The 24,706-nt window shown below is 42.4% G+C and overlaps 4 protein-coding genes across 6 annotated transcripts; 3 read left to right on the forward strand and 1 right to left on the reverse strand.

Moving 5' to 3' along the window:
* Positions 1 to 3,157: 3,157 nt before the first annotated feature.
* ythdf3 (YTH N6-methyladenosine RNA binding protein F3) lies at positions 3,158 to 10,638 on the reverse strand. 3 transcript variants are annotated; one of them, XM_070852783.1, is made up of 5 exons: positions 10,567 to 10,638; positions 9,703 to 9,727; positions 9,309 to 9,388; positions 7,276 to 9,006; positions 3,158 to 4,220 (listed from the first exon to the last, which is right to left on the reverse strand). In XM_070852783.1, exons 1-5 carry the CDS (start codon positions 10,567 to 10,569, stop codon positions 4,197 to 4,199), a joined length of 1,863 nt encoding a protein of 620 aa, XP_070708884.1. In that variant the 5' UTR covers positions 10,570 to 10,638; the 3' UTR covers positions 3,158 to 4,196. The 3 variants fall into 3 exon arrangements, with proteins under 3 accessions (XP_070708884.1, XP_070708883.1, XP_070708885.1); XM_070852782.1 differs by having other exon boundaries at positions 10,179 to 10,593; XM_070852784.1 differs by having other exon boundaries at positions 10,331 to 10,592.
* Positions 10,639 to 12,303: 1,665 nt separating this feature from the next.
* On the forward strand, positions 12,304 to 17,729 carry abhd10b (abhydrolase domain containing 10, depalmitoylase b). Its single transcript, XM_070852855.1, has 5 exons — positions 12,304 to 12,400; positions 12,845 to 13,031; positions 13,937 to 14,048; positions 15,779 to 15,916; positions 16,036 to 17,729. Exons 1-5 carry the CDS (start codon positions 12,307 to 12,309, stop codon positions 16,375 to 16,377), a joined length of 873 nt encoding a protein of 290 aa, XP_070708956.1. The 5' UTR covers positions 12,304 to 12,306; the 3' UTR covers positions 16,378 to 17,729.
* A 1,120-nt stretch (positions 17,730 to 18,849) lies between these two features.
* Positions 18,850 to 21,474, forward strand: tagln3b (transgelin 3b). The gene is made up of 5 exons (XM_070853155.1): positions 18,850 to 18,939; positions 19,043 to 19,263; positions 19,941 to 20,115; positions 20,243 to 20,345; positions 20,434 to 21,474. Exons 2-5 carry the CDS (start codon positions 19,084 to 19,086, stop codon positions 20,573 to 20,575), a joined length of 600 nt encoding a protein of 199 aa, XP_070709256.1. The 5' UTR covers positions 18,850 to 18,939; positions 19,043 to 19,083; the 3' UTR covers positions 20,576 to 21,474.
* Positions 21,475 to 22,523: 1,049 nt separating this feature from the next.
* Positions 22,524 to 24,481, forward strand: c1qtnf9 (C1q and TNF related 9). Its single transcript, XM_070853154.1, has 3 exons — positions 22,524 to 22,849; positions 22,962 to 23,024; positions 23,228 to 24,481. Exons 1-3 carry the CDS (start codon positions 22,663 to 22,665, stop codon positions 23,995 to 23,997), a joined length of 1,020 nt encoding a protein of 339 aa, XP_070709255.1. The 5' UTR covers positions 22,524 to 22,662; the 3' UTR covers positions 23,998 to 24,481.
* The last annotated feature ends 225 nt before the right edge of the window (positions 24,482 to 24,706 follow it).

Raw genomic sequence — 24,706 nt, forward strand, 5'->3', positions numbered from 1 at the left:
AGACAGATATATTCTGAATAATTTAAGGTTCCTCTGATCAACCATGTCATGTCCATGCATGTCAGTTAACATAGTCATCAATGGGCCTAATGTTGTGTGAGGACTTATTGAGTGACGTGCCATGGCCCAGAGTGTGAAATCCTTCAAAACATTGAGGAAGTGCCAACCCTGAGACTTGCCCTAACCTTGCCTTGAGCCATGTGTTGATGAGTCTTCAGTGTGACTGAAACTTCAAAGGCATTTCAGCTCACTAAGAAGAGGATGCTCCTTCTCTCTCATCTTCACTCAGCTGAATCCGTCTCCAGAAGGACATTTTGATGGTTTACGGGAAAAAAAAGGAGAGAAAAAAAGAAAAGTTTGCCTGACACTTTCTTGGAACAGCTTTGACCACTATGGATAGGGGCAAATTAAATGTTGGTAACATTAAAGTCATTAGCCAGTTAGTTTGATCCCTAAATGCTAGAAACAACACGACAAGCCATTGAAATGAAATAGCAGAACGGAGTAGGCTTGCACTGCATTTATTTTTCCTGTTTAATTCTAATTATTTAAAAGCTACAGCAGTTATCATACTGCCCTTTTCATCATTTCAGTGAACAAGTTAAAATCAACATCACATCAGAGGTCTCTAATTGAATCAGTGTTTTGCATATTTGAGAATTTGTACATCTCAGCACCATCACACACAACTAGTAATTGTATGGCCATTGTGAGGTGAATAAATAGCGAGTTCCCTGCTTAGTTTGTCTGTTGTGTTCGCAGACAAATGGAGGCAGGAAGAGTGTGGTCTTTTCAAAGGCCGCCTGCAAAAACCTGATGGATGCACAAATTAACACACAGAGGAGAGAAGTTGCAATCCAAAGGCTCCGTTGTTATAATTACAGCTCTTTCTTCCTTCTTGACAAACATAAAGGGGGATTTTATCTCACTCCCTGCTCACATCCTCTTTCTCCTTCTCTCCTCCACCTCTCACTGCACCGCTTGGTGAGCTGGCATTAATTACTCCAGAAAGCTGTGGAAGCACAACAAGTGCTTCTCATCCCAGAATAATTGTGTCTGCAGGAGTTGGAGGGCTTGAGAGGAAAGAGGGCTTTGCTGCTTACAGGGAGGGCTTTGTGGTGCCGCTTGAGAGCGAAGGATGCTTGAAAGAACACGCTGTGATGGCGCGCTCTGGTGGACAGTCAGTGAAAGAAAAGTTATTTATTTCAAGGGGAAATTAATGTGTAGAGACAAAAGGGGAAACTTAAGCAAAAATGTCATTGAATGGCTAAACTTAATACTGTCACTTTATTTATTTTCTTGAATGAAGAAAATGCACAATACATCCTCACTTGTGTACATGTACATAATCAGGAAATCATCGAAAACTGAAGACTTCCTTATCTGACCAAACGAAAAACAAACATTGTAGCACATTTTGTTTGGACATCTTATGTCATACTGTAAGAGTCTCATGTGTCTGGGGTTTTAGTATCACCTAATCTAAGTTTCAGTGGTCTTTCCACCTTGTCCTTAATTCTGAAAAAAATGCTGAACACCTGTTTCTTTTATCAGTAATGGGTCATCTTCTTCCTATTTGCTCTCCCTCGCAGCACCAGACAGGAAATTCCAACTTTTCTGTCATCACATTATATGTCAAGATGATGAGACACTGATTTCTGTGTGTAAAAAAAAAAACTGCACTGTATGTTTTGGAGCATTTTCACATCCCATAAAATCAAAATCTTTCCTTATAGGTAGTCGAATCCTCAAAAAGGTATAAATCTTTGTTAAGTAGCATGTTGGACCAACTTTGTCCCTGATAACAGCTGCAGAATCGTGTTAAAAAAGCTCAAAGAGTATTTGCAGACATAGTCTGCATGTTAGTGGTTCTGTTGCATTACTGTCAATTAAAAGGCATGTCAATCAATGTGAATGTAATGGCAGGTAAAATTTAATGGGAGTGGCTACCATGGCCACGGTTGATGAGATTGAGATGCTGCATCTGAGCTCATCCCAGAGACGTAACATGGAATTGAAATCAGGTTTGTAACGGTCGGGTAATTAATGACACTTCAGTTTGAATTTTTCTCAAACTTTGTCCAAACAATCCTTGCACCCTCGTGTTTGTGGGATTCATCAGAGACAGAGGAGCTCATTCCATCATCGACTGGCTGGTGCTCGCACCTCTTAACTCCCTTCAAATGTTTACCATGGACAGGAAAAGTGTGCAACGGAACATTACAAGTAAAGTGTGAAATATAATCAGCTAAATGTATGTAGAGTATAATCAGTAAATAAGTCCTCATTATTCAGAATGGCCCCTGTGACTTATCATATATGAAATTATTGGATTGTTAATGCATTAATGTGTGAGCAGCATTTTGCTGTTGTAGCTTGTGTAGGTGAGGCCCCTCCAGAGGGTAATAAGATCAGTCTGAGGTGTCCTGAGAGTTTGTTTCCATATTTGTTCTTTTTTTACTTGTGTCTAATCTTGGTTTTTTTTTTGTTAGATACTGGATACTTTGAACAAAAAGGCTGGAAACAACTGGTTTAGTCTATAACAGTGTGTTTGTTTTAGAAGATTATCTATCTATCTATCTATATTTTCATATGAAAGTCTAACCTGGAAAGTAACTGTGTCTATCAAATAAATATTGAGTTTAAAAAGTAGTGGAGTAGAGGTAAAATAGAAGTACCTCAGAATTGTGCTTTAGTGCAGTACTTGAGTAAATATACTCAGTTTCCTTATTTAGTTACTTTCCACCACTGCCTACATGGCCATGTCCTTGTCATACTCCATGTAAATTGGTTGTTAAACCCTGCAATTGTACTGTGGTATTAACTAACCCACTTCAGTCTGGCATGGCTGCCTCCCACATAGCAAACATGTTGATGCGGTGTCAACTTCAAGTCTATTTATTGTACACCTTTGATATTTTAAGTGTATGGTCAAACCCACCCTCTGGCACCACCGCACTTTTCAACCTTTGTCAGTAATACACTGAAAGGCGAAGCAGATGAGGAAATGGGAGCTGCTGCTACAGGATATACTCTCGTTTATTTGGAGGTGCATATACAAATAGAAAAGGGAGGATCTGCTTGTGCTGCAGTTTATATTGAGGGAGTGTGTGGGGGACACTGTGCTTTGAAGATAAGTAAAAACACAAAAGCGAAGTTTGCGCTAAACATGAGAAATTTTTATTTTGCTAGTGAGTTACCTAGAGGAGAAAACTGTCACATCCTTGCAGTTGATGTCTTTTCGTTTTGGGGGAACCCCGGTCAAGCCGAGCAGGAGGGCCGATAATGGGGGGGGGGGGGGGGGGGGGGGGGGGGGGGTTCTCCCAAAACAGCTAAGAGTTGTTGAGGACAGACAGTCTGATTGAGCCTGAGGTACAGTAGAGTACATCAACATCAGAGCAAAGACAATCACCCACAGGGCCCAAGGAGGCCACCGCTAGTTCTACCACAGCAGCAGCTTTCTCCTCAGACAAATGCACTTCAGAATGACAGAATCACAAGAGAGAAAAAACCAAAGATGTGCACTGGCTGGTGATTGCCAGCCTGCTGCATAATTGTAATCTTTTGGTACACAGAAACAGATGCAGAAAGAAGGGAACAGGTAGAGGGAGGATACATCCTATGATTGGCATGATTGTGGCTGTTTCCCAATTATTTCATCCCACCTGTCAATCATCCAAACTTCTGCCGACGGAGGATCAGACGGCTGAATACAGATTCAAGTAAAAGATTAATTCATACATATCATCTTTAATTCTCTCCAGAGCTGATGAAGCTCACAAACATCCCAAACATTTGAGGCATTAAAAAAAAACAAAAACAAATTACAAATAAGCCTGGTGAAATCTTCTGACTACTTTGGTTAGTCAGTTAGTTGCTCACAAACAAAATCAAAGAAGAACACAGAGTTAGAGAGTTAAGGGTATTGGTAGAGGCTGTTTAGAAGGGCTGAAAGTGCTTTAACGACAGTTTTCAAAGTGGGTTACGTTCTTTTTCTCGTGAGACAGGAACACGGGGTTTGATGCACCAGTCAACGGATACAGATGAGTCCATCTATTGTCATGTTCAAGTGTTCAGATACATTGTCATCTTCAGCGGAAAGATTGCGAGAGCCTTTCCTCCTTGTGGTTAGGCAAATTTTATTTAAGGTCCTACGTCATTAGTGTTGCAGTTCTAGCAGAGAGCTTGCTTGAAGGTTACTGTTTATTTCTATTGCGCTCCTGGCAAGAGAAGAAAACAGAAAGAGACAATCAGTGGACGGCATGAGAACAAGAACAACAAGGGACACATACAAACAGAAAAAGTGCAACGGCAGAGTTGCTCCCCCGGCCTTCATTCATGGGATAAATGTCAAATGTGGAAGGAAAATTCAAGTTAACTGCTGTGTCAGAGTATCGAATTAATGCCCTTATTGTGTTAATCTGCATTCATACCACTCAGTACATCTCGTTCAATACTTGCATTTATTGAATGTTTCTATTTTGAGTATGTTCATATCTCTTCTTTGAATTATAAATGGAGAATTTTCTGTGTAGGAACTATTTTAAATCAATTACAAATTAAAAGACTATTATTGATTTGGCTGCATCTGTCATTTGGGGTTTGATGTTGCAGCCTGTTACAAGTAGTTTCTATAACACTGCTTGATTTAGAGATTCAGTCTTTCAGTTTTAACATTTTTATTAATCTGTGAAAGAAGTGGCTGTCTCACAGGGGACCAAAGAGAATAAAAAGTGCTGCTGAAAGTAAACTGAAAGTAAGTTAGTGAGTTTTTCTATCAATTCTGACTATTTGTGTTTTTCATGTCATGTGCTGCTCCATTTTGTAATAATGATACTAATAATGATAATGTACAGTTCGACTTCCTATTCTCCATGGAACGCGTGGTTTCCAAAACTGGTTCCAGTGACAAACATTTGAAGCTAAAATCACAGAAAACCAACAACATGTTTTTGTATATTATCTTAAACGTTATATTCAAATACAATTACAGTATAACTCAACCTAACTGAAGACATCACAAAAGAAATAATGCAAGGATAAAAAGGGCTCCTCAGATTAAAACAACGCCCAAGATCAGTACCACATATCTTATTTTTAGGTGAGTCTGTAGTCACAACTAATCATCATTAATATACAGGCACACAGAGCTCTCTCTGTTCAGTGTTAAAATGAGTGATGCACAGAGAAAGAGAGTATTCTCAGTAAGATTAGTTTACTAGGCCTCAGGTATGTACTAACCAAACTGTTTGCCTGTGCTTACACTTGAGGCATGAGAGTGCAGCCACTCCACTCCGCTTGTAGTAATGTCGGTCTTCCGGATAAACAGAAGAGCGGCACAACGCATACTCAACAAAACATGAGCAATCACAACAGACCTCAAGTATCAAATATTCAAGGGTGTGTCATGGATTGCAGCAACAGAGGAGTGCTGTCAGTGGAGTCAGTTTCTTATTAAAGATGCGATAGTGCAGGTAAAATCCTAGAAAGGAAATATGCAGGGCAAAATAACCCAAGGAGTCAGACTCTTTGTGCTATTTTTTTTTAGATGGAACAGTGTCCTCTTTGAGGGGTGGGTGTCAATGTCATTGGTCTGGGAAAAACCCAGTGAGACCCAGGTCCCCGGTGTAACTCTATCCCCAGATGGACTGCTCAGACTGGGCTGTGGTTTTTAGGGACAGAAACTTTCACAAAATTGACTCTATACAAGACCTTACACCTCAGAATGTCTGGTGGCCATATCATTACCAATTATTTGATTTAAAATAATTGAAAAAAAGTTAGCTAAAGTGTTTAGAATGACCTATTTTCCAATAAGATTACCATCTTAGGTATATTAGTTCAGATTTTCAGGTAATAAAACTCCTCCTGGCTAAATATTTACTGGTGTGACACAACTGTACCCAGTACAACAAATTGGTATTCACCCTAGCACACCATGAGCTTCCTTATTACAGCATATCCAGAGGAAGGAAGGAGCTAATCTCTAAGTATTAATTGCTAAATTAGTTATGCTAATAAAATCCTGCGACAACATTTAGATCGAAAGTTATCTTTAAAGACGCTCTGAGAAGGCGTTTAGTGCAGGTAGCTGAGCTGGTTTGACACCTCTCAAAGTTCGGGAAGGACAGGCCAAACAATAGAGAACAATTAACCTTGTCAGGCGAAGGAGGGTGAGGCCTCAGCTGGACCGATCCTGTCATGTAGGAGGTCAGGGCTACAAAAGCAGCACAGCGCAACACCTGCACAACGCAGGGTGAAACAGGCTTTCTACTGACAGGTTGTTTTCAGAAGCCTGAAAACATTGACTTGAAATATTTATGAGAAAGTAACCCAGCGCATATTAACAAGGTCAGCAGAGAGGAGTCAATACAGCATCAATGGAGCAACAGCAGTGGGGGAGTGGGAGAAAAGGAGGAAGCCGGTCATGGGGGTTTTCTGAATGCAATTAGATTAACATACTGGTGAATCTAAGTATGGATGCAGCAGAATGAAATCAATGATAACATGTTATTCACTCACTGGTGTTTTTCCACAACAGTGGCATCCCACAGAGTTTTTACTACTTAGCCTAACATTTGTGGTACACCACTGTTATTACCACTGCAACATATTTTAGTTTTCCCTCTTCCCGAACTGTACACAAATGAATGTAATCATGCATTTTTATCATGCATTTGGCTGGGAAATATTTTTCCCTGCCCAAATCATCTCTTTAGAACATCTGAGGCAAACTGTACCAACTCTGAGGCACGTTGCAGCCAGTTTGCAGGCCCAGGGCTTATGTTGTTAAAGACTAATAAAGCATGAGGAGCCTGTGGAGAGCAGAGAGGCTTGACGTTCAAAGGGAGATCAGAGCCTACATCTGCCTTTGTCTGAAAGAAGGAATGCCAGGAATGTGGGCTATTTCAGGAAACCTCTGTGCATCTAACTGCACTTGGGCAAATGATCGCAATCTCGACAGCACAAGATGGCTGATGAGGAGTCAGGGTTTCCTGAACCTGCTTATGAGTAATGGTGGCATGTCAGTCTGCTGACAGGCCTCTGGGAACTTCCATTTACGCCAGAGTGTTCATTCAGCCACAGGATGTTACAGCCTCTGTCTAAGAGCAGGTGGAACAAGATCAGCTGATTACAGTCTGGCTACAGCCTGTAGCAGTGACTCAGTGAAAGTTAGCCTCCCTTTGAATTACAGGGTAACTAAACTGAACTGTCTCATGCATACAAACAAGCTATTTACAGGGACAGGGCTCTGTATATGTGTGCTTATCTCACCTTCCTCAGAGCCTCCTCCTCTTCCTGACGTTTCTCATAATGTGCAAAGTCATCAAAGATTGAGGTGGTATGCTTGTAAGTGGCGATAATTTTAAGCACTTGTTTGGCCTTCTCCAGAGGCACTTCCTGAGTGTCCCTGGAGTTGGTCACTGGCTTGTTGTCATTGTTCTCCAGCCGGATGTGTCGCAGCTGGTTGTTGGGCACGTCTTTGATGAAAACCCACTTCACCTCAAACTTGCCCTTCCACTTGTCCTGAGACCAGACGCCTGCGTAGGCATTGTAGTCCACCGGTGAGCGCATCTCAGCCACGCCGCAGAAGTGCCCACTGCCGTTGACACTGAACAACAGGTACAGGGGCCCCTTGTTACCCAGTGAGCGGTAGGCACCATCCAGACGCTTGTTGCCATGTTCTGTACTGCACCAGATAGAGTACTTGATTGAGCGGTGGATATCATCTTCTGAGTAGCTCTTGATAATGAAAACACGTCCGTTTTTCAAGTTCCAGTCAAAGTCTTTGGGGTTGTAGTTGTTGAGGGCGCGGAGTTTCTCCAGCACGGGGTGCACTTCTCCAGAGCAAGGGGAGGCACTCAGTGGGACTCCCCCACACAGACCGAAGCCCTCACCCCGGTTCCTGGGAGCCACCCAACGGTTGGGGGGTGGACCAGGCTGTTGCGGTTGTTGCTGATGAAGGGGCTGTGGGGGGCCAGGTTGAGAGGAGAGGTGCAGGTGCGGAGGGCCAGGGGGCAAAGAATGGGGGTGCTGGGGGGACTGGAGAGACTGGAGCTGGAAGGGCTGGTGTTGGTGTTGGTGTTGATGTTGGTGTTGGTGTTGATGTTGATGTTGATGTTGGTGTTGATGTTGGTGTTGATGTTGATGTTGGGGCTGGTGTTGAGGCTGAGGGGGCAATGGGTTCTGCAGTAAGGGCTGGTGCTGAGCCATCAGGGGCTGCTGTACCAGAGGCTGCGGGGGCATCATAGTCTGAGCTAATGGGGGCTTGTTCAGAGAGCCCTTGTCATCCCAAGTACCAATGTTCATATTGTGCTTTATGGGGGGTGGGGGAATGGTGGCACCTCCCCCCATCCCCATGTTGGCTTTGGGTTTGACCTTGGGCTGTGGCTTGGCTGGCTTCTTGGCAATGGCTGCCCAGGAGGCAGGTTTAGGTGCGGATGAGCTGACAGACGGTGGGAGGCTATTAGCTGCCATACTGCTCATACCTACTGTGCCTCCTAGAGGGGAGCCCACGGTTTTGGTGACAGCTGCCACCATGTCCGTACCCAGTTTTAACCCCGTCATACCCTGCTCAATGCTGTTCAGCACTGGGACTTTACTAAGCTGGGTGTCACTTCCAAATCCCGCCTGTCCGTCCGTGATGGCCCGACCCAGCGAGCTGGGGGCGTACCCATAGCTGTTACTGTAGACTGAGCTCTGTGTGGACTGACCCTGAGAGACACTGGTACCCCAGGTGGAAAAGTCTGCATTGCCAGGGAAGAAGTTGAAGCCATGCTGGCCCAGGAATGGAGGGGTGTTCCCCAGGGCACCTGGCTGGCTGAACACACCATCAGGGATGAAGTGTGGCTCGCCATTGCTCATCTGTCCATAGGTAGTTAGGTAGGGCATTGGAGGGTCTCCTGCTGTGGACCAGGCAGCCTCTCCCAGGGAGTAGGGGAAACCAATGGATGGAGCATAGTAGCTGGGCATGTAGGGGTCAGACATTGGTGGATAGCTGTTACTCTGCGAGGCACAGGGAGACAGTCAGTTAATGTACTGTACACAATGACAGGTGGTACAATTTTTAAAAAAAAATCAGAAAACATTTCATATGATGACATTATATTAAGAACAGTAAAGAATGATTATACAGTGGGAACATTTGTCAAGAAAATCACAAATTGGGGTGAATGTATTCATGAATTTTTGTGGCTAACACCTAAAATATGCAATTAATTTGTCTCTAAGCTGCATCTATGAACTAAATACTGTCCACAAGTCCTAGCTGACACATCGGCAGTCCAGGTAAGTCATGTTAAAGTTACCTGATTTGTCTGGCCGCTTAGGTAAGGCTCAAAATCATCATCGTTCACACCATCCTTTTGATGCATTGATCCGTTTTGCACTAAGGATGGAAAAGAGAGGACGTTAAATAATCATATTTGAGGTGTAATTCCCAGAAATTCCCGACTGAAACCGTCAACTGATTATAATTTACTCATAGGTGAGTAGTGTTCAAGTCTAAAACATGACAAGATCTCAGCGTGATGCAACTTTATCAAAACAAATGCAGACTTGAGGACGATGAGGACACAAACAAGCTGCAGTTTCAGCTACCCTGTTAGCATGTTAGCTAATTCAAATGAAAGCAGCCTGCACTGCCCCGCTGAAACACATCTGAGCTCAACAAGGGCTTGCGCACCATTTCACCAGCCTTACCTTTATTCCCTTGTCCTTTGGGTCTCTGAAATAAAGACAGCACAGGAAAGAGAGGTGAGACATGTCTGATCACGACAGGAAACAAACACACGCATAAAAAAATATATAAATATATATATAAATGTATGCACTGGGAGAGAGCAGGCTGTATCCCACACGGATAAATATACCAGTCGATGGCAGTAACCTCAAGCTAAAGCCATCAGCCCGGATGTTCACATTTACAGGTTGCTTCGTGTTATTGACCGGATGTCAAACGCTGTGACATCCAGTAAACGGTGCCGCATACCGGCTACAGCTAGAGTTGGTTGGCAGTACAGTCGGCCTACATTACGGCTAATAGCTATCACATATCAAAGACTTTTTAGCCTGTTTGATCTGGCGAGCCCAACCACATCAAACTGTTGTCGGCAAAGTTTCATCTCGCCGCACGGCTAATGTCCCTGTAGCCGCTCTCGGCTGTCACATACACGAACCTGATCGACTGTGGTCGCAGACATCCTCCAGGAACCGAAACTGATCGCTGTTTGTGAGACTGTCCACGGCTTCCCCCTGCCTCGCTCTCTCTCTCTTTCTCTCTCTCTCTATGTGTGTGTGTGTGTGTGTGTGTGTATGTGTGTGTGAGCACTTCGGCGCTTTCCTGGCTCGTCTCTCGGGCTGTCCAATCACTCCGTAACGGCTACAAGGCGGCGTTTTTTTTCCCCTCCCGTGTTCAGACCTGACGACGATCTGCTTCTTTTGGCTCCGACAAACGGCGACTTTACGTCTGCGGGGAGGGCGTCAGTGTGTGTGTCCGATCCTGCCACGGACGGCGTTTGAACGGCGGATCTTAAAGTGGCTGGTGTCTCACTGAGTATCTCTTACCATATTCCACAATGGCGGACAGGCTCTTTACTCCCGCTTCCGTTCCGTGCTGCTGCTCCGTGACCTTCCGCCTGTGACGCTCTGAGTCATGTTACAGGCTGACACTTCACATGACTGTCCCCTGCTACTCTCGTTATATTCTCCGGTCTCATTACTGACCTGCTATTATCTGGTATCTGCATAACAGCCTCCTCTGCACAGGGGAGCCAGTGTAATGGATGGATGCCTGGATTTTCATGTGAATAAAATAAAAATAATACAAAATGCATGGTGGAAAGCAGCTACGTTCGTTTACTCAGCTACTGTATTTAAGTGAGGTAAATTTGAGGTATTATTTTTCATTTTCTGCTACTTTTCTCATATATTCCACTGCATTTCACATGTTGGCAAATGTTGCACCATTGACTTGATATTGATATTTTGTTCAACAAAACATATGATGATCCCATGAAAGATGCTGCATTGTAATAGAACAAAATACCCAATAATAAGTTTGTTAAATTAGTCCCACTTCAACTAACATCAACGTTAAAATGATACATACACATAAGTGTCTCATTATTAAAAATGTAAAAATATTATATAGTCCTAGAATAAAACACATACTAACACACATATCATATGAGCCGTTTTGCGTATATTTTCATGGTAGTATTGTTACTTTAACTTAAGTAGAGTCAAGTATACACACATTTACTCAAGTACTGTGCTTAAGTACATTTTTGAGGTACTGATCAATTTTCTTTCTGTCCACCTATAGTCCAATACATTTCAGGGGCAAATATTGTACTACACACATTTCTAATAAATCAAAACATATGATGAACCAATAATGATGATGCATCATTATAGATCAAAATACTCAATAGTGCGAACACAAAATAAACCCCAACTCAACCTACTTCAACATCAACAAGATAATCCATCATTACAACAAAAATGTATTTATATCACATAGTCCTACACATCCCACTCATGTCCTCAGTCCTACTCATAGGAGCCATTTTGAATGCAGGAATCTCACTTGTATCAGAGTTTTTTTACAGTGTGGTTGTGCTACTGTTACTTAAGTGGAGAGAGTGAGTGCTTATTCCATCCATATCTATAAAGTGTCAAAATTTAGTACAAAACACTCAACAAAGAGTTCACAGTGACAAACACTAATAGCCCGCTTATTTATAATAACACTCATCACCAACAGGCTTTTGGCTGCCATTACAGGTGAAAACTGACACATGCTACTGAAGTGCAGAAATTTAGTACAAGTTATTGCATTTGGATCTGAGCACGAGTAAGAACAATCCAGAGCAAAATATCACACAAAAAGTCACAATAATATTATCATATTATTGCAAAGAGCAAGCAATGGTGGAATCTAACTTCTGCATTTAATCAAGTACTCCACTTAAGTACAGTTTTGAAGTATTTTTACTTTATTTTTCCATTATCTACTACTTTATATTTTATACTTGTACATCATTGCAGTAGTAGAGTGACTGTTGTTTTAAGTATTTTGATGATACTTCTGTACCTTTACTTTAGCAAAAACTTGAGTGCAGGAGATTTACTTGTAATGGAGTATTTTTACATTGCTGTGCTGGTATGTCTACTGAAAAATCCAATCACCTCTTCCTCCACAGTACTGTTTTAAAGTAATGGACTACAACTGGTGTGCTCCGTGAGAAAACGAGAGTCACCTCCGCTACTCTCGCGATATTTCACAGTGGGACGCGGAGCAGTATGGCAGCCGTCGCGCTGAGGTCCTGTCGCAGAGGACTTTCACAGATATTGAGCAATGGGGGACTCGCAGCTCTATCTCCACAGCGTCTGGAAGGTTTGTTCATGTCTCCGCTTTCGACACACTCAATTTCACAGCGTTTGAGTTTCATACAGGGGTATTTAAACGCAGACGAGGAGGTGTGGCTCTCACAGACTGCGTCGTCTTTAAAATTTAGGGCATGTGAACGGTGCTGCGTTTGCGCCTGTGTCTGTTTTTTGCGCCGCTTGTGTTGACTTTTGTAGTATTTTTAAAAGCTTTGGCACGGATTAGCCTCATTTGTACGTGTAAATGTGTCTAAATTCTCGATATGTGCCCACGCTGCTTACCCAGTACTCATGTGGTTTGATAATTTGCGTCAAAACAAGCCTTAACCTATAAAAGGGTGTGCACATTGTCTTCAGCAAAGGTGTTCATTCAATTCAGTGAAAATGCCGTATATTCAATCCTTTACATAACCTGTTTTGCCGTGGCGATAATACTTTGCACTGTGTCTATCAGGAGACAGGAGACACAAGTCCACAGTCCAGTATGCTTCACGGCCAGACCTCCCTAAACTGGCCTACAGAAGAGTGAAGGGGAAGAGTCCAGGAGTGGTCTTCCTCCCAGGATATAGCTCCAGCATGAATGGGCAGAAAGCTGAATCACTGGAGGAGTTCTGTAAGTCACTAGGGCACTCATACCTTAGGTAAGTCATCCAAACACACCACAGTAAAGAGGGGCGCTAGCTAAAACCAGGCCATGGTCATAAACTGATACTAAATACAGATCAGATCAAAGAGACACACCTCATGCATACAGCATTGATCCTGGATGGCCACAATCTTTGTTTTCCTCTTTTACATCTGAGAAATACCTGTAACGAATACAAAACAATATAATCTTTGCACCCAGCATTAAGTCCAATTAAACACAAATGATCCAGAGTGCATTACAAGGTTTGGAAATGAACTGGGAAAAGATGCATGCACACAATCACAGGTAACACTCCTACGGCTTTGTCAATAAACAAGAGGACAAGCACAAGGAGACATTCATTCATTCATGATAATTGATAAGGGGACTGAGTTCTTTTTCTGTGGGGCCTCTGAAGACCTGGTCATCATATCAGTTGGGTTACAATACATTCAGTGACACCATGAAATACATAATCAGCAGAAAATGTCAATAATAGATTAATTTATGTTTGTTTTAAATAATGTTGTCTGACCTTGTTTCCAGCAAGCATTATGCTCCTAGATAAGAGTACATGCAAAATATATTTTAGTGGATACATTTATGAAGAATGTCTTGTGCCATATTCATTTTGAATGTAATTGAGTAATGATATAAAAAAATAGATCCAACCATTCCAAAGCTCTCACTGTTCTGCCAAGCCTCCATGCCTGAGGTGGCTGGATATAAGAGACAAGGCTCCACTCATCACACTGAGTATTCAGAGGTCTAATCCCATGTTCAGTAACCGATTTACTCTATTCATAGTGTCGACAAAAAAATCCAAAATTAACCATGTTCCTGGCCTCTCTTGGCTTGGCTTTGTTTTAGCCTCTGATACTCGTCTGGCCATGGGCTGATCTATTTATGTTTTCCCAGGTTTGACTACACAGGACATGGGGCCTCAGAAGGGGTGCTAGCAGAAGGAACGATTGGCACCTGGAAAAAAGACGTCCTTTACGTGTTGGATGAGTTAGTAGAGGGGCCACAGGTAACTATTTCTTAGGGTCACGCTCCTAACCAAGTTAGTGGTGGATAGTAATAAATTAAGTTGCTTAAAATGATGGGTATTGAGAGTATGTTCACATGTAGGACAGGTTTCAAATGATCAGAGAGCCATTCCACTCTGATACTTTTAGTTAATTATTCATGTACATTTCAAATAAAGACATCATTTCAGAATTCATCCTCTCAGGGTTGAACACTATCCTAGTTTTTCATGTGAGACTTGTGTCATGAAAGGAAAACATCTTGAAATGTGTGGATGTATTTTAACGTGCTTGACGAGAAGGACAAAATGGAAGACTCGTAAAACAAAATGCATGCAGCTTCTAAGAACCTTCAAGCTAATGGTAAATCCTTCCACAGTGATACAAGTATATCTGTGCTACCTCCAAACTTGAAATTTAGTTTATAAACACAATACATTCTCTCAATCATCTTTGCAAAGTCGTCACCTGGATGGTTTTTATTTAACACATTTGCCTTGTTAGGAGTTAATTTGTGAAATTTCTTGCCTTCTTAATGTGTTTGAGACCATCAGTTGTGTTGTGCAGAGGTAGGGTTGGTACCCAGTTCTATACAGTGAGCAGCCTATTAGACTACTGTTCTAATCCATATTATGGCAAGAAACACTCAACTAAGTAAAGAGAAACGTCAGTCCGTCACTACTTTAAGGTCAGTCCGTAAAACTTCAGAAACTTTGAATGTGTCCTCAAGCTCAGTCGAGAAAACCAAACAGTGATCATAAGGAAGACCGAGAGTTACTTCTGCTGCAAGAGTGGATAAGTTCATCAGAGTTACCAGCCTCAGAAACTGCTAATTAATAGCATCTCAGATTAGAGCCCACAGAAATACTTCAGAGTTTAAGTAGCAGACACATCTCAACATCAACTGTTCAGAGGAGACAGTGTGAATCAGGCTTTCATGGATAAATTGCTGCAAAGAAGCCACAACTGAGGAAGAACAACAAGAGGAAGAGAATTTCTTGGGCCAAGAAACTTTTCACAATGACAGTGAGCCCAAACACCCCTCCAGGCTGTGTAAAGGCTGTTTGATTAAGAAGGAGGCCTGATCACATGACATGACCTCCACAATCACCCCATCTAAACCCGACTGAGATGGTTTGGGATTAATTAGACCGCAGAGTGAAGGAAAAGCAGCCAACAAGTGCTCAGCACCTCTGGGAACTCCTTCAAGACTGTTTGAAAACCATCCCAGGTGACGACCTCAGGAAGCTGACTGAGAGAATGCAGAGTGTGTAAAGCTGAAAGGTGGCTACGTTGAAGAATCTAAAATATAAAACATGTTCATATTCTTTTTGTTTACTACATAATTCCATATATGTTCCTTTATAGTTTGGAAGTTCTCAATATTAATCTACAATGTAGAAAATAATATAGAGAAAATCATTAAATGAGAAGGTGTGTCCAAACATTTGACTGGTGCTGTAAAGTTTAGCAAGATTACATATTTTCATATATTCAGTAATTAAATGAACACCATAAAACATAATAGAATTGGAATGAATAAAATCCTTTCAATTTAGTTCTCCAGCATTCATTGTATGTTTGACTGTGTCTCCAGAAGATGGCACTGTGTTACCGCATTTGTAGCACCATTCGTCTTTCACTGCCATGATTGTACAGCATGAGTCTGGTGTTGTTTTTCTGTTAACCAGTTGATTTTCAGTCTATATGGTGTTTTTGCTTGTTTGCGTAGATACTGGTGGGTTCCAGTATAGGCGGGTGGCTCATGTTGTTGGCAGCCATTGCAAGACCGGAGAAAACCGCAGCACTTGTGGGCATCTCCACTGCCGCTGATCACGTTGTCACATTGTTCAATTCTCTTCCACTGGAGGTACAAATGTTTAATATTACCACATATATCACTTTTGCTTGTCATTCCATTTGAAACTTTTCAGGCATTTTCATTCAAGTGTTTTTCTGAGTTGGATTTGTCCATGTTTGAATGTGCAGACCCGCAAGGAGTACGAGGAAAAGGGGGAGTGGACCGTTCCTACCAAACACTCAGAGGAGGGTTTTTACAAGTTTAGCATGGACTTTCTGCGTGAGGCAGAAAATCACTGTGTGCTCCACAGTCCCATCCCCATCACCTGCCCTGTACGTCTCATTCATGGGCTCAAAGATGAAGATGTCCCCTGGCACATCTCCATGCAGGTTGCAGAACGCATCCTCAGCCCCGATGTGGATGTCATCCTGCGGCGACACGGCCAGCACCGTATGTGTGAGAAGGACGACATCAAGCTCATGGTCTACACTATTGACGATCTCATAGACAAGCTGACCACTATGGTCTGAGTGAGGGACGGGAGTGTGCTTGACGTTGCTGAGATAAGGAGAGAGGGACTGCGTTTACTAAGGAGGCAACCCTCAAGAATTTTACCAAACAATGGCATGCTTCTCTGCCAAATATGACCTTTTATCCCTCTCTGTCATTCTCTCTGTACTTCATCTGTTATTTGTTACAGTTTATTGAAAGGGAGCTCTCCTGCTAGCTGATCCCTTATATCTTCAGGTTGCATTTTAATGTATCCCAGGTTATTATATGGAGTGTTATGTTGGCCTTTTTAGGTCTGTTGCTGCTGTCTCTGCCGCCGTTCTCATTGTTTGACTGTTTCCCCCTCATGCTCTACGTAGACGCATAGTTTTCCTGTGCCTTTTTTAATCACTTTTCACCCTTTTTGGTCAATAAAACCTCTGCACACTAGAGTGCAGGTCTCACTGTGTTACCACAACTAACACAACATTAATAGCTGACCAACAACAACAACTGTCTTTATGAGTTAAGATAAAGTGCCATGATATTAAATTGTATACATAGTAAAGTTCCTAAAGTATTTACAATTGTAGGAAATTGAGAGCTGGAGAGCAGAAACCCATATTAAGTTTCAAGTTAAGTAAACCCTGGTGTTTCTTATGAAAGCTGTAAATGTCCAAATCAGACCACAACTCAAATCACAATGACTGTGAAACGGATAAAAAAGAGGATTTCAAAATTAGGGCATTTCTTTTAAGCAAATCTAGATGGAGTTAACAGTAAAACATGGAACAGAGACTGAATTTACCAGATAAACTGCTATGTGAACACATTGAATCACAGTTTCATACAGTGAGTCAAAATCAGAGGGTTACAGACTGCAGCCTGTGAAGTTTATTTTTGTCAGCAGAACATTCTGTTACATGACTCCTCATACCTGTTGGCCTTTAGCCACAGAGAGGCCTGCTGAATGGAGCCACTGGACTGTTGATTATTAACATGTAATTGGCCACATGCTGCTCTGTGCTCAATGGGGCAAAACCAACCACTTAACTCTCTCAGGTCCACTTCACTGCAGCGCTGACCTTTAACTCATGGTTGAGCTATGTAGTCAGTCATTTTCTGTGTCAAAACTAAAATTAAACAATGATTTATGGGAGCGTTAAGTTTGACAGTTGTTTTACAAGCAAATAAGATAAGGTATGTTTTACAATGGGGTTCCTTTGCTATCTCTCTTACTTGAAGCATATTTTTGCACCACAGATCTTTGCCAGTGTTTACCAGGAAATGTTTTGTAAATAATCCAACATTTTAGTTGTTTTTTTTTGTCTAGTTATGTGAAGTGAGGCAGCGTACATTCCATATTAAGCCACAGCACTCTGTACTTCCCTTGAAAATATCAATCCACCTAAATAAAACTCTTAATTCAGTAAGTAAGAGAAATGGCTCTCATTACTGAAACTAAGAGACTGAAGCTGTAATAGACAGTAAACCATAGTGTCTGTCATGTGTAGGAGCCAAGTAGATGATAACAGGTCAGGAAGAGGGGAGGAGAAATGAATTACATTTGGCACCATCATGTGGCTTGGTTTGCTGAGGGTCTCTTCATGCTGACCTAAAGCTGAACGTGCAGTACAGTGACCACTGTCCGGAAGCGGAGTCACGTCGCACTCTGCGCTGAGAGTCTCTAGGGACCCCTCCTGGAGGAGCTGGCTTATAAAACGAGTGACTGGCCCCTCCCGGCCAAACTAGACCCAGCCTGGCCCGACGCGCCTGTGCTGCGCTTCATGGATGCTTCAGCAGCTCAGCATCCTCAGCCCTGCCCAGCTCAGCGCTACTGAAACACTGTGACACGGACAAATCTGACCGCTCTCTCTCCACTTTGGTAAGTGCACGTATTCCTTCTTGGATGAAACTGCTTGGAGTACATGAGACATTGTAACTGCTGTTTATGCAACCGATGCAGTGTCGCAGCTTGTGCGCAGTTGCCTTTTGGATCTGCAAAATGTCGATGTTTTAATAAGCTGCACATTGCACAGCGATGTGGTGTCGTAGCTTTAGATGGCGGGACTTTATTTGAATTCACTGAAATAAACTGGATGACAAGGGATGCAGTGAAGACAACCAAATGAAGAATTAACACAAACCATTTACATGCAGCACAGGGAACTGACATCATTTAATTAAACTAAATGTGGAGCTGTTCTACTCTGGATGGATGCACGTTTAGTAACTTTCTGAAAATACATTTAATTATTTAGTTCGCGCCTGCTAGAGGTCATACTTGAACCATTATCTCAGAGCGCATCACTGCACACAGCGTGCCGGAAACAGGCGTGATTGTTACCATAGCAATAAGAGGGCTTGTCCCTGCTCGGGACAGCAGCCATCGACCACACCCTTCCCTGCTACAGCACCCAGAGATGCGCCTGGGTGGAGTGTTGAGCTGTGAAGAGACTAAAACCTGGCTTTTTGGCTTCTCTTCTAACATTGACAGTTTCTGAGCTACAGAATATTAAAGAGAACTCAACTCTGAAAACAATTGAGGTAACTCTGCAGCCATTTAATCAGGATACAGAATAGTCACTAATATACTACATCAGGTAAATTAAGGGGACAATATGATGATTTTGTTTGTCAGAATATTTTTGCTGTATGTTACATTTCAGCTATTTCAGCCTCACATGTACAATTTACCCTCTTCAGGGCTACTATACACTTCATCTACCGGTGTTGTGAGAGCTGCCATGGCGAACAGAGGGCCCAGCTATGGACTGAGCCGAGAGGTGCAGGAGAAGATCGAGCAGAAGTACGACCCAGACTTGGAGCAGCGGCTGGTGGACTGGATAGTCGCACAGTGTGGAGCAAACCTGGAGAGGCCACAACTGGGGAGACAGAACTTCCAGAAATGGCTGATGGATGGGACAGTGAGTGGCTGCAGCACCTGCACTTAAAATAGAAGTTACCATTTAATTATTTAAGCTAGATATACTAGATCTGTTAGAATTAAAGAGCCCATGCAAGCAACTAAAAGCTAAAATAAGCAACTCGATTTATGCCGTTACTTTTCAAAGCTTCAGTAAATAACATTGATCTGAATTTACAGTAATGAGACATTATATTTGGTAATTATCGTCACTTTTAGCCGACAGTGAAGTGGAAAAATTACTGAAATAATAATTTTAAATTGCAAATGCAGAATTCTGTACTGAGTCATTCTTAGACGTGTCCAGACTGAAAATGCTTGGCACTGTAAGACCTAATTAACCACCAGTTATAAAATGCACCCTGCATGGTGCTGCGGTAACGTCTCACTTGACACTCCTGCTGACTCTATTGTTAAAAAAAATCATTCAGAGAACTCCATCATAGACTGGGCAGAGACATCAATTTGTGCACCACCAAGTAAATCAACTGGAAATACTGCAATGCAGCCTCAAAATGTAGCATTTTCACATTTATACACACACCTACACTGAAAATATTAACCATGGCATTTAAGCATGACAACTAAGGGTGTCTTAGGGGGAACTGACAGTCATTTTGTTGTGATCAGTGTCAGTTTAATATGACCAAGCCAGACTTCTGACCTCCTTTGTCCCAGATCCTCTGCAGGCTTATCAACAGCCTTTATCCGAGGGGGAAGGAACCTATCAAGAAGATTCCAGAGACGCAAATGGCTTTCAAGCAAATGGAGAAGATCTCTCAGTTCCTGCAAGCAGCTGAGGCTTATGGAGTCACAACCACTGACATATTTCAAACTGTGGATCTCTGGGAAGGTGATTCCACCGCTCAGTACTTACACTCCATCTACAGCTGTATATATATTCAGCCATGTTAGCTTTTTTTTCATAGGTAAGCAGTTTTCACTACATGTCATGACAACATTGTCTTTTTGCTGTATAGGAAAGGACATGGCAGCAGTGCAAAGAACTCTTATGGCTCTGGGGAGTGAGGCTCTCACCAAGGACGATGGGCATTACAGAGGTGATCGAGACTGGTTTCACAGGTAAAGAGAGACTTCACATTATCTCCGCTGCACGCCCATGATGCTTCATGTTCCTCTGCCTCACCTTGTAACTGTTGTGCATGTACAGAAAAGCCCAGGCGCACCGGCGAGAGTTCAGCGAAGAGCAGCTCCGCCAAGGCCAGAATTTGATCGGCCTGCAGATGGGCAGCAACCGTGGAGCTTCCCAGTCTGGTATGACGGGCTACGGTATGCACCGTCAGATCATGTAGACCACTTACTAGCTAACCTGCCCCCCTGCTTCCAGACCTTATTTTCTACTAATACCACAGTAAGTTGTAACCTTGATAATCTTTGTAGCACCTGCCATGTTAACCTCAACTTCCCTGGAACTGCTGCCTTCCCAAACAGAGTGTTCTGTCTTAAGAAATGATGTCAAATGCTGTAGGTCTCCTTCTTCAGGCTCTCCACCTGATCCGCTCTTCCCTTTTGCCTTGCTCTGTTCCTTCTCTAGCTTTGTTTCCATACTTTTCATGTCCAAATGATTACATTATGTGAAGCTCAAAGTCATTCAACACCAATATAGTCTTATCAAGAATTTATAGAAGATTAAAATCTCTATATAAAACAAACCATCAGTGTTACACACGTGTCAAATCTGAATTACTGTAAGTCACTGTTGCAGCATGCTGTATCCTATTTATTTGTATCTATGTATACATTTACTGACATTTATTATTGGTTGTTGTTTTTGGCTGGTCTGTTACTGTGTGATTGTTTTGCCTTAAACCTAATGGAACTCAATGACTGACGATGTCTCTGCTATCTTGTCCGAAGACTTGTTGCAGTATCCTCTGTAACCAAATCAACCTCACGTTGTGCCTGGTTATGGGACTACAGAGACTGGGTCCTGATATATTGGCCTCAAATTTTAAATGAGTTTCATTTATTCTGAGCCATGCCCTTGTCATTTGTTTGTTAGATTACATCTTTGTCCATATTGTGTCCATTTTATGCCCAAGCAAGTAAATGTGCCGTAGCCAACATGTATGAAGTGAAGTATCCATTTCTGGTGCCAGGTTAAGACATTGCTTGAATGTGCACTTTTGTGTATTGTCATGTTTATATTTTTTAAATATATTTATATCTGGAGGCTTGTGAGAAGAATTATTGAAAAAATAAAGTATGTGAACATATATTTGTGTCAGTCTGTGTAACACACAAGCTGGGTATATTGATAGCTGAGGAGTCATGGGTGTATGCTATGTGCTCGGTGTTTGTTTTTTTTTCTTATCTTGGTTTTATGTTCCAGCTCCTCCCTTGCACCCACCCCTCCTGTCTCTCCTCACTGCACACAATCTAATAAAGCGGCAGCAGCACGGCATAATGATTGGGATGATGGTTCCTCTACTAGATACTCCTAATACAGGCCTGTGTGCCAGAGAACCTTTGCCTTGTTGAGTTACCTTGAGCAAGATAGTAAACCCCTTGCTGGTCCAGTAATACAGTTACTGTTGTAAAATGTTTCTAAAACAATATATTGTACTGGTCTTTTTCTTCTTTTCTTTTATTATATATACTTTGTCTGAGGCATTCTAGTGAGGCTGGGTTGGGCTTTGGTCCACAAAAGGTCACATTTTATGTCAATGATCCAGTTTATGGGGTCAATTGTTCTTGACTGTTGGCATTTTAAAGAGCACATATGAGAAAAGCATGCATGAATTAACATTTTAGCTTGATATTTGCGTCCAGTGACTAAACAGAACCCATTACAATGCTGCCATTATATCTCATACATAGACAACAGCTATTATTATTCTAAGGCTTTCATTCCTAATGCCATCTTTTTATTACTCAATTAAAAATAAGATTCCGTCGTGCAGATGTGTAGTGGCAGCGTGTAATCATTTGCTAAGTTTAATATCCTGTTTGCTTCACAGAACAGAAAAGCAGCACATAGGAAACTATGTGGCCTCTCGCATGTCTGGCCCTAACATACACTCTGTGCTTATTATTAGACCCAACTAGACTGGAGAAGCATCTGAAGGGGCACAGGTGATGTGTAACCGACAGACTCAATAAGTAAGCCAAAACCAGTCTGACCAATGAGAGGACTGAGATCACTCCTGTCCAAAGTCCTTGTCTAGTTTATGTTTTCTTTGGTTGGTGTCTTGGTTGTCTCCTGTTCCACTGTGCTTCTCTTGAATATGTCTGTTTGAAGACAATGTGAAGATTCTTTGCTGCATGTTTGAGTAGAGCACATGGTTATGAGGCGTTCTGCGCTTTGGCTTTAACTTTTTGTAGTCTAAAGGTTTTTGCATTGAGGAATATCAGTTCTTGGGCAGGTGCATCAGGCGCGATGTTGCAGACGAGGTTTAGAGTTACTCTCTTGCTTTTTCTATCGATGGTCAGGTGTGTTGCACAGGAAGAAGCCCAAAATAAAGGCTGTGTTTGTGGATACCCTGGGATACCAGGGGACCCTGGACACAATGGTACACCTGGTAGGGACGGCCGGGATGGAATCAGAGGGGACAAAGGTGATCAAGGTAAGTTTAGAAGAGAAAACTTCTCCTTTAAAAACTTTTTGCACATTTTACGTCTTAAGCTGCAACTTTGCAATTTTATGATAACAATAATTTATGAATTGTCCATTAAAAGGTGAAGTTGGCCCTATCGGTACAGCGGGCAAAGATGGCCCCATGGGACACAAAGGGGAGCCTGGTGTGTATCTTCAGAATAAACTGCACCACTGAAAAATAAATAGATCTGTAAAATAACCTGTAACGATCTACTTTTACCAGCTGCATAAACTTTATTTGTACTTAAACACAGTTTATTCATGTATTTGTTGTACTTTATCTGGCTTTCTGGAATACATAGGTACTTTATAGCAAGCAGGGTTATTGTGTGCTTGTCATTCACAGGTGCTGTTGGCCAACTGGGGCTAAAAGGAAAGAGGGGAGATAATGGAGAACGGGGGCCTCCTGGGAAAATGGGGCCCCAAGGAGTCCAAGGACCGATTGGCCTGAAAGGAAACAAGGGAGAGCTCGGGCTGCCTGGACCCCAAGGACCTAAAGGCGATCCTGGGCCTTTTGGACCAGAGGGTCCCAAGGGAGAAACTGGCCTTCGAGGTGACAGAGGCATTCAGGGACCACTGGGCCCCCCTGGAAGGCCAGGACCTAAGGGGGAACTTGGTGTTCCAGGTCACAAAGGCAATATTGGTTATCGTGGGGATAGAGGGGCTCGAGGAGAGAGAGGTGACAAGGGTGAGAAGGGAGATGAAGTTGTTATCTCTAAAAGCGCCTTCTCTGTGGGACTCACAGCACAATCTAAACTCCCAGCTGTTAATGCACCAATCCGGTTTGACAAGATTATTTACAATCAGCAGAATCACTATGACGTACAAACGGGGAGATTCACGTGCTCCGTAGCAGGAGCCTATTTCTTCACCTACCACATCACAGTCTACTCTAGAAACGTGAAGGTGGCTCTCATAAAGAACGGTGCAAAAATCATCCACACCACAGATAACTACCAGAGCAGCGAGGACCAGGCAGCAGGGGGCGCTGTGCTGCACCTGGCTGTGGGGGACAAGGTGTGGCTGCAGGTGGCTGGAGGAGAGCTGTTCAATGGGCTCTTTGCTGATGAAGATGATGACACAACCTTCTCGGGGTTCTTAATCTTTGAGGCTTAAACTGTTTTTTTTTTAAGTGTATAAGGAGTGTTTGTAAAGTACAGAAATCTAAACGTTAATTAAATGTATAATGTATTGTGCAGTGGTACATTTACTAAACTATTATATTATTTCAATTTTATGCTATTTAATACTTCTACTCCACTATATATTCTTTACTCTACTGCATGGTGACTTTTCTGTCACCTTTTCTGTAACCCTAACCTCTTACACACTTGTGCATTAGTGATAATGTAACACTCACTGGGACGTTTCTTTTGCATTATAAGTGCTTTTCTTTTTGGAACTTTAAATACATTCTGTTTAGGAGCTTAAACATGTGCATCCTATTGAAATCAGAGTGTAATTTTGTTTTTGAACGACATTAAACTGATTAAATGGAGGTGCTGTGTCATGTTTATTACCAGCAGAAGTTGCCTCAGCTCTGTGCTCCTCTTCAACCCTGTTTGTTGTGTTACAATAAAGAACAGCCTTCACTCAGTCATCCAGCTTCTTCTTCTGGTATTTGGGGATGGGCACGCACAACAGAAATACCCGGCACGTTAATTGTCTTGGCATGATAGAGTGACATGACACGAGGAAGACATTGCAACTCCAACTGGAAGGTCCAGTCTTTTTTTGTCTTCAAAGATCCGCAGGAAGTGCGTTGTCTTTTCTTTTCTCTTTTTTTTTCTTCTTCAATGAGGAGCGTTCAAACGTGGGCGTGGCT

Source organism: Pempheris klunzingeri, chromosome 21 (assembly GCF_042242105.1).
Source record: "Pempheris klunzingeri isolate RE-2024b chromosome 21, fPemKlu1.hap1, whole genome shotgun sequence".
In the NCBI taxonomy this organism is placed as follows: Eukaryota; Metazoa; Chordata; class Actinopteri; order Acropomatiformes; family Pempheridae; genus Pempheris; species Pempheris klunzingeri.